Below are 13,238 nucleotides of genomic sequence, written 5' to 3'. Positions count from 1 at the left end.
CAGTGAGGAGGCAGGAGCTGGCTGGCCAGGATGCCTCTGATGCTTGGCTGTTTGCTCAGTTGCTCTGTGTGTGCCACTTGGCCAGCTGGTGTCTGTGTTCCTTTGGCATCAGTGCTGCCCTTTGGCTAGCTCATGCCTTGATCAAAGATACAGGGTTGTGCAGGAAGGAGCTTTAGTAGTATTTTGTTGGTATGTTAAAAGGATATTGTATCAGGATGAGGCAGAGGAATGTTTTGATGTTAAAACTTTTAGTCTTGTCTGATAATTGAGAAATTTGTTGAGAGCATAAAACAGACTTTTTCATGCATGTTGTTTCACAGAAATCTGTTTTTTCTTCTTTTGATGGTATGAGATTCCATCTGGACTGCAGGTTATACAGAAAGTAAAAACCATGACTTCTCAATTAAACACTCTAATCAAAACTCTAATCTTCAGTGTTAAAGTTGGCAAGGCCAAGCAATGGAGAAGAATTGGTTTTGCCATGCTAATGTTGATATACTAAGCATACTTGCAAAGCTTAAGAAGTGGAGACCATGCTCACTTCAAAGCCTTGCAGCTGAATAAACATAAAGACCTTTGTTCCCATTGCTACATCTGCCAACAGTAGTGTAATAAAACTCGCCTTAACGGCACACAAGTTTGTAAATGTCTTCATTTTTTAACTGTTGAGAACTGAGTGGAACTACAGACATGCTATTTAAAATATAAAATTATGCAGTTGTTTACATAGTGCTTTCTGAAGAAGTCCAGTTGCTTTAGATCAAACAGAGGAGTGGGACATAGTGTAGATGATGCCAAATCAGCTAACTGCCAAAGGCAAGTTTTGGTTTATTTAGAAAGGAAAGCAAAAGATATCACCCTTTGTAGGTCTCAGAATCTGACAACTAAACAATGATTTGTCTGGCAGTGACAATCTTTCTTTTGTGGGATGACTTCTTTTACAGTCCAATTAATATTATTCTAAAACTTTCAAAGAAATATTTTGAAATGTATTTCCTGTATAATGATGTTAAGATGAAGAGAGTAACTGACATACTACAACATGTTTTGAGGTAACACATTTAGTACAGGAATGACCCTGAGGAAAGTGCCTGCAGCCCAGAAGGCCAATTGCATCCTGGGCTGCATCCAAAAATGTGTTGCCAGTGCATCCAGAGAGGTGATTCTACCATCTTGCTCTGGTGAGACCTCACCTGGAGTACTGCATCTGGGTCTGAAGCCCTCATTATAGGAAGGACATGGACCTGATGGAGCTGGTCCAGAGGGCCACAAAAATCAGTAGGTTGGAGCACCTCTGCTATAAAGATAGCCTGAGGGAGCTGAGGTGGTTCAACCTGGAGGAGGCTCTGGGGAGACCTAATAGCAGCCTTCCAGTACCTGATGGGAGCCTGCAAGAGGGATGGAGAGAGACTCTTTACAAAAGCCTGCAGTGACTGGATGAAGGGCAATAACTTCAAACTAGAGAAGAGGGAGCCTTATCAGTGTGTATAAATATCTGAGGGGTAAGTGTCAAGCTCATTTTGGTGGTGCACAGTAATAAGACAAGAAACAATGGGTTCAAGCTTGAACATAGATGATTTCACCTCAACATGAGGAGAAACTTCTTCACAGTGAGGGCAATGGAGCACTGAAACAGACTGCCCAGAGAGGTTGTGGAGTCTCCTTCTCTGTAGACTTTCAAAGCCCACCTGGATGCATTCCTGTGCAGGCTACCCTAAGTGATTCTGCTTTAGCAGGTGAGTTTGACCCGATTATCTCTGGAGGTCCTTTCCAACCTCTAATGTACTGTGATACTGTGAAGAACAGATTTAGATTGGATGTTAGGAACAGGTTCTTGTACTATGAGGGTGATGGAATTCTGGAACAGGTTGCCCAGGTGGTTGGGGCCCCATCCCTGGAGATACTCAAGGTGAGGCTTGACAGAGCTCTAGGCAGCCTGATCTATTTGAGGATGCCCCTGCTTACTGTAGAGAGGATTGAAATAGATGACCTTTGGAGGTCCCTTCCACCCCAGACCGTTCTGTTTTCTCTGGATTGGTGTGGGGAATAGAGACAGGAGAAAGAAATAATCATCTCTTATGTATTTTGGGGAAAAAAAGGTGGATAAGCCTTAAGATACAAGGTAAGATAAATGATGGATAAGTCTTACGGTAGATCTTGTAACACAAGCTATGTTAAATCAGATGTATTTGTGTGCAATAAAACTTTATTCATCCTCTATCTTGATGAAATTTTTGTAACTGTATGCTTTAGTGGAGGGAGATGAAAGCAAAGTAGACTTGTCTTAAGTGCACATAGTAATCTTGGACTTCACTACTGAATGTGGAAGGGTGGAGGCAAGGTGGTCCCCCTTCAGAAGATGGGAATCTTTCTTGTAACACTCTTTTGCTTCCTAGCACACTGCCCCAAGGAGTTATTGAAGAGAAGGTGAATGGTTGTCTTCAGCTGCATTAGGTAAAGCATTGCTAACAGGTCTAGGGAGGTAATGCTTTCCCTCTGCCCAGCACTGGTGAAGTTGCATTAAAAGTGCTGGTCTTTTCAGTATGTGAGAAACATGGACATACTGGAGAGTCCTGTGAAGAGCCATGAAGATGACTGGAGCATCTCCTATGAGGAAAGGCTGAGAGAGATGGGATTGTTCAGCCTGGAGAAGGGAAGGCTCAGGGATTCCCATCCTTGTACATAAATACCTGAAGGGAGGGTGCAAAGGGGGCAGAGTCAGGCTCTCTTCAGTGGTGCCCAGTGATAGGATTGGAAGCAATGGGCCCAAGCTGAAACGCAGGATGTTCCCTCGAAACATCAGGAAGTACCCTTTGAATATGAGGGTGACTGAGCACTGGCATAGGTTGCTGAGGGAGGTGGTGTAGTCTCCCTCCTTGGAGATACTCAGCTGTCTGGACATGGTCCTGGTCAACAGGTTCTAGATGTTCTTGGTAGAGCAGGAGGATTGAACCAGTCAACCTCCAGCAGTTCCTTCTCACCTCAGTCTTGTGAGTCTCTGAGAAGTATCTAATCCTCAAAACTATTATTAAAATAGTATCCAAATATGAATTGTATTTGTAGTGATGATGTTGATCTGCTGCCAGTGTTGTCTTAAAGTCTGTGTGAAAATACTGCTTTTTATAAAAGGTTTGTTCCTTGCAGTGGTTCTGAATAGGAAACATTTGTAGACAATAGGTTTTTACGTCTAGCTGAGATGAGTCACTTTGACAAAAGTTGCATTTTTCCCATAGTATCTTTTCACACAGCCTTTTTCTAAGAGGAGTAAAAATCTTATGAATGAGCATATTCCCATTTAGTAGCTTAATTGCTTGAATATTCAGGAACTAACAGAGTATCCTGAAAAAAAAACCTTTACTTTTTTTTTTTTCTGTGAAATTAAAGAATCTCTGTTTTGTTGCTGGCAGAAGGTTCAACAGTAGAGGAGCTTTAAGCTGAAGCCTCAGGTTAAATCCTTGGAGAGGGATGAATGTGACAGTTTACTTCTGCAGTAGCTTTCTTTTGAGATGTGAACAGAGCAACTTCTTAATTCTTTTAAAGAGAGAGTGGTAGGATGTATGCCAGTCTGCCTACTTGAATTTTAACTGGTGTTTAAAGAACCTTCATAAATCATAGCAACTGGCAGGCAAGGAAAAGGAGTTTATATGGAACCGAGTGACATTGGTGTGGTGCTTGGTTATGGCAGGAGTTGCCTTTCTGTATTAACTCCCTTGTGGTGAAAGTAATGATGCACTAGAAAAGTCTGAAGCTCTCATATATATATGCATGCTTGCCTTGCCTAGCAGGCTGAATAGGAATGAATAATTTGTTTTCTTCTCTTATTAATGGTAATTCTTATGTTTCTGGAGCTTTCATCCTTTGGTCTTGAACTCCTTATGACTGTGCTCTTCTTGAAATTGAGTTTATTCCAACTACTTTTCATACTCTATTAGAAGAGATTGAGAAGTGTTATTTAAAATCAAGACTGCCATAAAGAAAACACAAATAGTACTTGCATTAGTGTTTTTTTTGGGCTGTGTGCTGTTCCCCCCCCAAGTTATTTTCAGCTTAACTTAGTGAAAATTAGATACAGGAATAACCTTCATTAAGACTAAATGCATTTGTGGTGGAAATTTTAATATTAAAAATCCTGTACCTTTTACATGTAGGTCTTCTATGAATAATGTTAAGGTAAGAAGCTTGTGCATGTGTAGTAAAAGTGAGCAAAATGAAAAATTCATTAAAAACTGCTGAAGTGGAAGGTGTTAACCTCATTCAAGCTATCATTTACAAGCAGTTAAAGTGAGAGCTGCCCAAAATTGGTGAGAGAAGCTTTGGTTTTTCAGAATCCTGGTTCAGGTACAATACATTTGCACCTTGAACAAGACTTGACTTTGTAGAAGCACAGTTGATATTCATGGACTTTGTACTGTGCCTTCAGAATTCTGAAGAACATGTGCTGTTGCAACCTGTCTTGTGTGTACCATATGTTTTTAGAGATCATATCTGTGCTGATTTTCATCACTGCAGTCACACATTCACAGTGCAAATCTATTGATTGTTTAACTCCTGTACTTGAAGTAGAATATTAATGGCATAGAAGTGCTTGGTTCCATGCTTAAGGCATATGCTTAACCATCTTTGATACCAGCCCAGATCTCAAGATCATACTTATCTCTGTTCTGGCAGATTGTTAACTTTTGCATTACGATTATTATGAAAACCTGAGTGTTATAAATTGACAGTGACATTGGTTTTTATTTACACCTGGACAAATTTGGTGCAAATCTGAAAGGGTTCCATTTAGTAAATTTGCTTCTAAACCACTCTCTCATGTATAAGGATCGATGTGGATATAACAAATGCCGTTAAAAGATGCATAGTAGGGATGCTTTTCAAATACTTGGGCAAAATGATTTAACTTTATTTCATGGCTTAGTCAGGAAGCATGAATAATTGTGCTACTGTATTCCAGAAATTAATTCTTTTGACACATTCTTATTTAGATGAGAGTGGACAGAGAGGTGCTTGCGTTCCTGAATTTGGGCAAGCTTGTCAACTTAGTGTGGTTCGCCCAAAGTGTTACTTTGTTTTGTAGAAATAAGTAAACTTTGTTTCACTAGATGTGTCTGGCCGGTTTAAAGAGACAATTCAGAGTATTTGGGAACATAGAATGGCCCAGATTGGCAGCGACTTCAGAGATCTAGTCCAACCTCCTGCTACGGACAGGAATGCCTCTCAACTAGACTTGGTTACTCAAGGCCTCATCCAGCCTGGCCTTGAACACTTCCAGGGAGGGGGAATCCACCACCTCTCTGGGCAACCTGTTTCAGAGTCTCACTACTCTTGTACTGAAGACTACTTCCTAAGATTCAGCCTCAACCTACTCTCCCTAAGTTTAAAACCATTCCTGCTTGTCCTATCTCTAGACACCATTATGAAAAGTCCCTCTCTAGCCTTCCTGTAGACTCTCTTCAGCAATTGAAAGGCGGCTAGAAGGTCACCCAAAGGCTTCTCCTCTTCAAGGTGAACAGCCCCAGCTCCCTTTGCCTACACATAGTATCAAAATAAGGAAAAGACTGTATAGCAGACAGATTTCTTCATTTAAGTCCTGAAAAAGCTGAAGGTTTGTGTATTATTTATGTGTACATGTGTTGCATATTGTCCTAGGACATCTGCATGTGCTATGTTTCTTCTTCATATGGTACTATGTACTTACAATAAATGAAGAGTTGTGTCAGGGTAGCTTGACTGATTGTAGAAAGCTTGCTGTAGCAGTGAACCACAAGTAATAAAAAAAAGTACATGAGGGAATAAAGCATTAAGGGAATGAACATGTAATTGGTAAGGTATTTCAGCAGGTATCTTCAAACATTACCCTGATTTTTACCCAGGTGTCCTTCAAGACACTTTTCTAGTTGTAAGCTTTTCTCCCCTATTTTTTTTAACAACTTGCTTTCCACACAGTAATTAATTTCTACACTCTGTTTGGTTTTTTAGATACTAGTAACAGTAGTCAGTGGTAGTATGAAAACTGCAAATGTTGAGAAACTTGGAGTAGGTTTTCAGTTCTCCCATACTGGATAACACTCTGGTTTCTGTTGCTTCTCATTTGTTCTTACCAAATTTACTTCAGTATATTGATATTTTTGGTCAAGAATTAGTTGAAAAGGCTTTAAAGTATAATGTAGTTAGCTTCTATTCTCTTGTCACTAACATTGAGGTTGACCTTGGAAAAATGTAAGCATAAAGAACAGTTCCAGTGACCAGTTTTGAGTCTTTATCTCTGTGCGGACTACTAAATTAAACATGCCTGTAAACTTTCCTTTGTGCTTAGGGCCAGCCTGGTACAAAGTGGCCTGTTTGTGCTGGTGTACGCTCAGCCAGTGAAGCAGGGGCTGCATGCAAACTGTCTATTTGAAGGGATCTGAAACCTTTTCACTGCTGAATAATGCCTGGAAATTGGCTGAGAGATTCCTGGTCGATGTGGGCTAAAAGCATGCCAGGGAATATTTTAACAAATTGTTGATGGTCTCTCTTAGTGGTGGAGAGCACTTCCTGACCTTGCCTTGCTTCTCACACTTGTTCTTCCTGTTGGGAGAAGGGTCAAAGAAAGTAATAAGCAAGAGTAAAAAGACACTTTTAAACTTCTGTATCAAAGCAGTGGCAGCTCTTAGAGTAGCATGGCCTCACTTAGTCCAGCTTGTTGCTAGCCCATATCTCTAGAGGTCAGAGAAGCAGGTGGAGCCCGGATGTTGAGAAGGTTTCAGGGTCCTGCTGGCTTACAAGAATCACATGATTTTGCTTGAAGGTCTCAAAAGATTCTTCTCTTTTAAAAAAAGAATCTCTCAAATGCTGTACTAATTTGAGCATTTTCTTGTTGAAGAAGTTTCACGCTGTGATGATAACCTATAATAAAGGGAGGAGTTGTTTCAGGAGTACAGTGTGAAGGAATGCTTGAAAGAGATAAGTAATTGACTTATCTAACATTTTTGACAATGTTCAGAAAGACAACTGCAGTTTTGGTAGACCCTCCCAGGGCAGAAGAAATTTAAGATAGTGTTTGGTTTTAATATATAGTCCTATTTTTGTTTGCATTGCTTTCCTGTGAAATGCTTTCTGTTACTAAACATTACTGTCAGCTAAAACCCACTGTCTGCCTAGAGTGTTTACTAAACGGCAAATGAGCACAGACTTCCTAGTGTTAGACCTTTCTAAATGTCATCTTCAGTACCCTCACTTAGTCTTTTATTGCTTTATTATACATCTATGCTGTTGTCTTTTATTTTTGCAGAGGATGACAAATAGCAGCAGCTCCCCTAGCCTTCTCAATGACAGTGCCAAGCAGTATGCAGGCCATGGTAAGTAATTCTAAAGCAATACATATAAAAGTAGGTTTGAAAGAGTAGGAGATTCACATTCCAAAACTGAAACTTAAGGCAGGTTTTTCTCTTCTGCTCTGATTTGAAATGCAGCAGAATTTTTTTTTTTAATATTATATTGCTTTTAAAACAAAACTGAAGTGATACTAAGCTCATGAATTTTCAGCATTGTTTTTGGTAGGAAAAAAACTTTCTAAAACCCCAAAGCATTATTGGTTACTTGAAGGAAAATCCTAGCTTGGATATCTACTATAAAGCACTTAGGAAGCTCCACAATAGTATCTCTTTTTATTGTACTTTTCAAGTAAATTATTGTGCAGAATGAATGTGCAGGTATTTAGTCTTAAATTTAGGATGTACAGGTTTTGTGAAATGTATCATGTGACTGATTACTTTTTAATAGCTATTAAGTTTTGTCCTGTAAGCAGTACTTGACCTGATACAATTATTACTTTTTTTCCTTCCCAGCTATAGGGAACATAGTTTTCAGCTGAACAAAATGTCTCTATAGTGCAGGCCTACAGACTCACTGAATTATTGCTGAGGGTATATTGAACTTCTCTAATGCACATTTCAGAATCACTGCAAATTACTTCAGCTGTAGCTGTCAAACTAAGGTCTTTAAAGAAGAGGCTGCTGTTCCCTTTTGGCAAGGGCATACATTCACAACACATTTCTGCTCTGAAAATTGCTGTGTGAAGCAATCATGTTTTAGAACTCCATTTAAGTATCTGACCCTACAGCTAGTCTCCTTACTAGGATTATTCTTTTTTTAGGCATGGTAGTAACTACTATAAAATTAACTTGATTGAGAATCAAAATTTGTAAGGTGGTTTGTTGGTGTGGCTGTGGAGTCTGTTTGTTTGGGGTTGTTGTTTGGTTTGGTTTTTTATTCTTCCTCCTGGTTAATTTCCAGTAGGTTTTGTGATTAATTCTGCCTTTGTTTTGTCTTACTGAACAATTAGCTATTCAAGGCAGTGAAGGTCTCCAGTTTTAAATGCAGTCAGAGTTTGACTCTAACAGTCCAAATAGTCATGGTGATGCATGTGAAGGAGAGAAACCAGGCTGACTTGGAAACGAATGTAAATTCTCTTCTCTTATGTCCTTTGCTTCCACTCTCTCCTGCCCCACCACTCTGCGTGTTACTTGGAGAAGTACCATTTTTAAGAAGTATTGGTTATTGTTGAAGAAAGTTTCATTAAAACACCAGTGTTTACAGCTAGTAGTCATCTGCTAACTTGACAGCTGTATCCATGCAGTTGGGTGTTTTGAGTTGCATCTGTGATTGTTACTCAGTTTTTGGTGCTTCAAGTCTGGAAAGGATGTGCAGAGATGAAGAAAAAGCAAAATAAAGCTACCAACAGGATGTAGACTTTTGCTACCCTTAGTTGTGATTAAAATGCATGCAGAACTGCTGATGGCATAAGTAAGATGGTGGAGTCACCATCATTGGAGGTGTTCAGGTGGAGACTTGATGGGGTGCTTGGTGCCATGGTTTAGTTGATTAGATGGGTTGGATTGGTTGGCAGGTTGGACGCGATGATCTTAAAGGTCTCTTCCAACCTGGTTTATTTACTAATTTCTGATAACTGGAGATAACAAAAAATAAATCATAGAATGGCCTGGGTTGGAAGGGACCTCCAAAGGTCATGTAGTCCAACCCCCTCTGCAGTAATCAGGGGCCTCCTCAACTAGATCAGGTTTGAAAAATTAGATGGACATTGTTTAATTGGCACTGTAGTATCAATAGCAATTGAAATGATTAAATTTTGCTAATGAGCGCCATTTGAATTGAGCAGTTGCACAGAATCTAATATTGTGAAGTTTTTTTAGCAGTGTTAGTTTTATCAAAAGGATTTTTCCACATAGAAATAAGGTTTTAAAATGTAAAATTTTTTTAGTATTAGAGATATATCACGTGTTGTTTTACATTCATTTTACAGATCCACTATCTTCACCAAGTTCATCCTTGTTTAATGACTTTGCTGCCCTCAGTGTGTCTCAGAGGAGGAAGGTAGGTGATAACTAAATCTTTAGTATGTTTATATATGACTTGACAGAGGAGGAGATTGGGAATAACTTGAAATGCTAGACCAAATAAGGATGATTCTTCTAATGTTACTAGATTTATTACAATATGTTGCTGCTGATAGAAACAACAGCTACCAATTTTTTGCTACACCAGATCAGGCTGCTGCTGCATACTTATACGCTTCAGCTTAAAAGAATGCTTTGAATATGAAAATTAGGATGTGGCCCATTGAATTTGGAAACAAATTATTGTACTGAGGCACAAGCCACCTGCAAGCCTTCATGGCAACAGGTTCTGGATCATTCCTCCATTTATTTGTATGATGTGAAAGTAATGCTTGCTGTACTACTATTAGGAAGCTTGAGGATGGGATATTTTTTTCCCCCCCATCTAATCTGTATTGAGAAATTTGTCTTTTGCTCAGGACTAGACAGTATCTTCAAACACCTTTGACCTGCAGCAGCCTGGGTTGTGGTATTTTCCAATTAGGCACAGCTGCAGTGGCTGGAATAAGAGACAAAAGTTTGGTTATACCAGAGTTTCTTCTTGTTTTGTGAACTGGTTTGTAGAAAAGGAGATTGTCATGTCCCTTGTCTCATCCAGTTATCTATCAGATTTTACTTTCTTTGACAATGTTTTACATTTTTTATGTTTAGTCGCATGATCCTGAACTTAGCTGTAAGCAAGCTACATCAGCATGCTTGAGACTTCTCATAGAGCTTCATTTGTGTGCAGCCAATTGAGAGCTCTATATTATTCCTGCAGGTGATGATTAAGCTTAAAAAATAATTACCATAGTTGGCCCATCAGACTGATACTCCTTGAAATGAAATGCTGGTTTAGAGTGTTAATTTCCTAATATGATGTATCCAGACTACTTGGAATCTTTGAATTGCCATTTTCCTTAACACCAGTATAGTGCACTGGACACTGGATGTAAACAGCTATAAATCTATTTATCTGCTTACTGAGAAATGAAAATAGGCATACATTCCTTTTTAACATACTCTGCAAGAACTATATATATATTCACACAGATGTATATACACACTCTGTGTGTGTGTTTACATATTTAAACCCATGTGCATTAAAGAGAATTGTCATGTAGAAGTATTGCCTGAGTTACCACTGCCTCTAAAACAAAAAAAAAGTTAGTTAACTAAATGGTACAAAATTCAAACAAACCAATTAATGTTTAAGTATAAAGCTCAAGCAACTCCAAACTCAAATGCTAATGCAGAATCTTGTCTGACTTGATACCCCCTTACCCCCAAGAAAATCTGCAAAACAAGCTGTTAAAATAGTATCAAGAGAGGTTTATCTGTGAAAGTGTTTGACTTGCATTTTGTCCAGTTAATATTTCAGACATAACTGGCATTGATTGAAAAAGGTTTATTCTTTGCTTTGCATAGTAGTGGTTTATTGGTGACTGTCTGCTATTTTGTAATTTTTTTGTATAAAAGGTTGTTAAATAATAGTAGTGATGAGGAAGTTTTAATCTAAAATTACTTGAGCTATGTAAAATCTAGGCATCTAGGCTCCCTCTATAGTCAGCAGAGAGAGAAGGGCAGCTTAAAGAAACATTTAGGTCAGACCGAGAAAAGTATTTTGGCAAAGACTAGATGTCAGTGACCACTTTAAGTGGATTAAAATTAATAGCTAAAGTTATGAGAAATTAATTACACTTTTGTAACTGACTGACCTTTACTGCCAGTTAACACACTGCAAGTGGCTGTGAATGTTGCTGCTTAATGATTTCCTCAAAAGACCTAAATACTTGAATGCTGGGTATTTAAAAACTTGTGATTCCCTCCCACCCCAGTAGCTGGGGTTTATTTAACACTTGAGCAGTGTGATTTATCATGCCACTGCTCTATGCTTGCTTTAACCCAAGACAGACTTCTAGAAGTGTGTGCTTCTGTTCATTGACTCTAAAGGGAGCCTTGATGACTAGCTTTAAGTGTAGGTGTTTACAATATCTACTGTTTGAAAAAACCCTTTCATTTTCTTGCTGAGAGCCCAGGGCTAAGGTTTGTTTTGTTCTGAACTAGCTGGCAAAACCAGCGTTTCCTTCCTTTATCACTGACTTGGAGGACAGATACAATACAGTCTTGGTAAGTGAATGAAGAGCAATTGCTTTCCTTTACAAATTAGAATTGTGATATTTTAAATATTTAGAACTAAACTATTTGCAACTATGTAGAAACTGCATGTTTGTGTGAATAGTTTCTGTAAAAGCATGTGATAGCTGGACTAAGCAAGGAAAGCTAAGTTCATTAATCTTTATTTTCTTTAGATATTGCTGATTCTGTTATCCTGGCAGCCCTTTAACAATGGGCAAGTCATATGGATGTAAATAATTATATCAATTAAATACTAAATACAAGACTTGATGATTGTAGTTTTGAATATCCTTGCTTTTTAATTATTTCTTTTTAACTAGTGTGGGCTATTTAAGTTGCTTATGATTATTTTGCTGTTTAAAGACATTCTACTTCTTGTTTAAGTAATAAACTTAGTCATTGGATTTTTATGAACATTCTCAAGGTTATTTCCTTTGTTTAGAAGTTATTAAACTGCATTTCAATTTTAGATTTCAGGAAAGCTAAGATTACTATTTAAAGACATTTTTATAGGATACTTAAAATGAAATCAAAGGAGCTAAGTATTTCTGTAGATGGAGCCTTGGTGGAGGTTCTGTCGACTGTAAAACCTTCTGGATTTACTGTCCGGTTGTTGTAACTCCACATGCAGTAAGACAAGCAACCTTAAAGTGAATTTCCTATAAGAGATTTTCAGGTAAGTATTAATCTACAATGCACAAATAGGGTTTGTGAAGCATGGAACAAAAGCTAGAGTTAGCAATAGACTAACCTTCTTTCCTGAGAATGATGATGTCACACTTACATCGTTGTTTTTTTTCTTCAAATACATTATTATGCTTGTTAAACATAGGGTGGCATTCTGAACTTGAACTTCTTTGGGTGTTTTTTCCTAAATTGGCTGTAGCCATTAGCTAGAAAAATGCTCCTCTCTAAACCCTGAAATAATCTCTCTGGAAAACTCCTTGTGTTCGGTTTGGTAAACAGTTCATAAATACATGTGCGATGTAACTGATCAGCATCTGTTGCCAGGGGAATGACAGCTTAATGCACTAAAGAGAAAATACATGCTGAAACTTCCGATTAAATTTGTTCCGAGACTGTTGCCATCAATCCAGGCTAAAGGGTTCCCTCGCTTGTTACTGGTGAAAAACATTGCTTTTACGGTTTAGGTCATTTTTTCATACCTTCAATCCTCATGAAAACTGAACTCTTCTGAAAAATTCCTAACATTGGTTTATTTGCATTTCTCTTTTTTCGTTTCAATTGTTCAGTCACACCTAGAGGAGGGTCATTAAGGTGAGATCCACTGTTAGTCTGCAGTCTGCAAGGAGTAAAGCAGCTGCTCTAGTGAACAACTTTCAATACAAATGCTGTTTCATATGTATTTTGAAGACAATTATTTAAAAATATATAATTTTTTTTAACTCATTCCATTGATTTTTAGGTGGGTAAAAGCCAGGATCAAAATACTCTAGAACTAGATGAGGATGTGCAGTGGGTTGAAGTTCCCCCCCCCCCCCGCCCCCAACATTAAAGTATAAAAGAGATTATTTGGACTGAAGTTCACACAGGACAGGGTGCTGCTTTTTAGTGCTCTCTATGGAGATCCATAGTAAGCGAGACTGAACAGCAGACTTTAATTACTCCTGAACAAAGTATATTAATAAATGTGCAGAGAGAGTGATTTTGAAACAAAAGGCTGCCTGTAAGCATAAATGTAAAGTTTTTGAGTACAAGATG

General features: G+C 38.4%; 1 protein-coding gene across 3 annotated transcripts in view; it reads left to right on the top strand.

Moving 5' to 3' along the window:
- Positions 1–13,238, top strand: part of PAN3 (poly(A) specific ribonuclease subunit PAN3) — an 80,762-nt gene that overhangs the window by 17,511 nt on the left and 50,013 nt on the right. For all 3 annotated transcript variants that reach the window (XM_068143450.1, XM_068143440.1, XM_068143431.1), the window contains exons 3-5: positions 7,274–7,340; positions 9,305–9,375; positions 11,445–11,507. In XM_068143450.1, the coding sequence (XP_067999551.1) occupies positions 7,274–7,340; positions 9,305–9,375; positions 11,445–11,507 (201 nt within the window). The remainder of the gene's footprint in view (positions 1–7,273; positions 7,341–9,304; positions 9,376–11,444; positions 11,508–13,238) is intronic.

This window comes from Melanerpes formicivorus, unplaced genomic scaffold, assembly GCF_026170545.1.
Source record: "Melanerpes formicivorus ecotype bairdi unplaced genomic scaffold, bMelFor1.0.p_v2 SCAF_1, whole genome shotgun sequence".
Classification (NCBI taxonomy): Eukaryota; Metazoa; Chordata; class Aves; order Piciformes; family Picidae; genus Melanerpes; species Melanerpes formicivorus.
The sequence above is the reverse complement of the archived record's forward strand: the minus strand, read 5'-3'. Positions and strand labels throughout refer to the sequence as shown.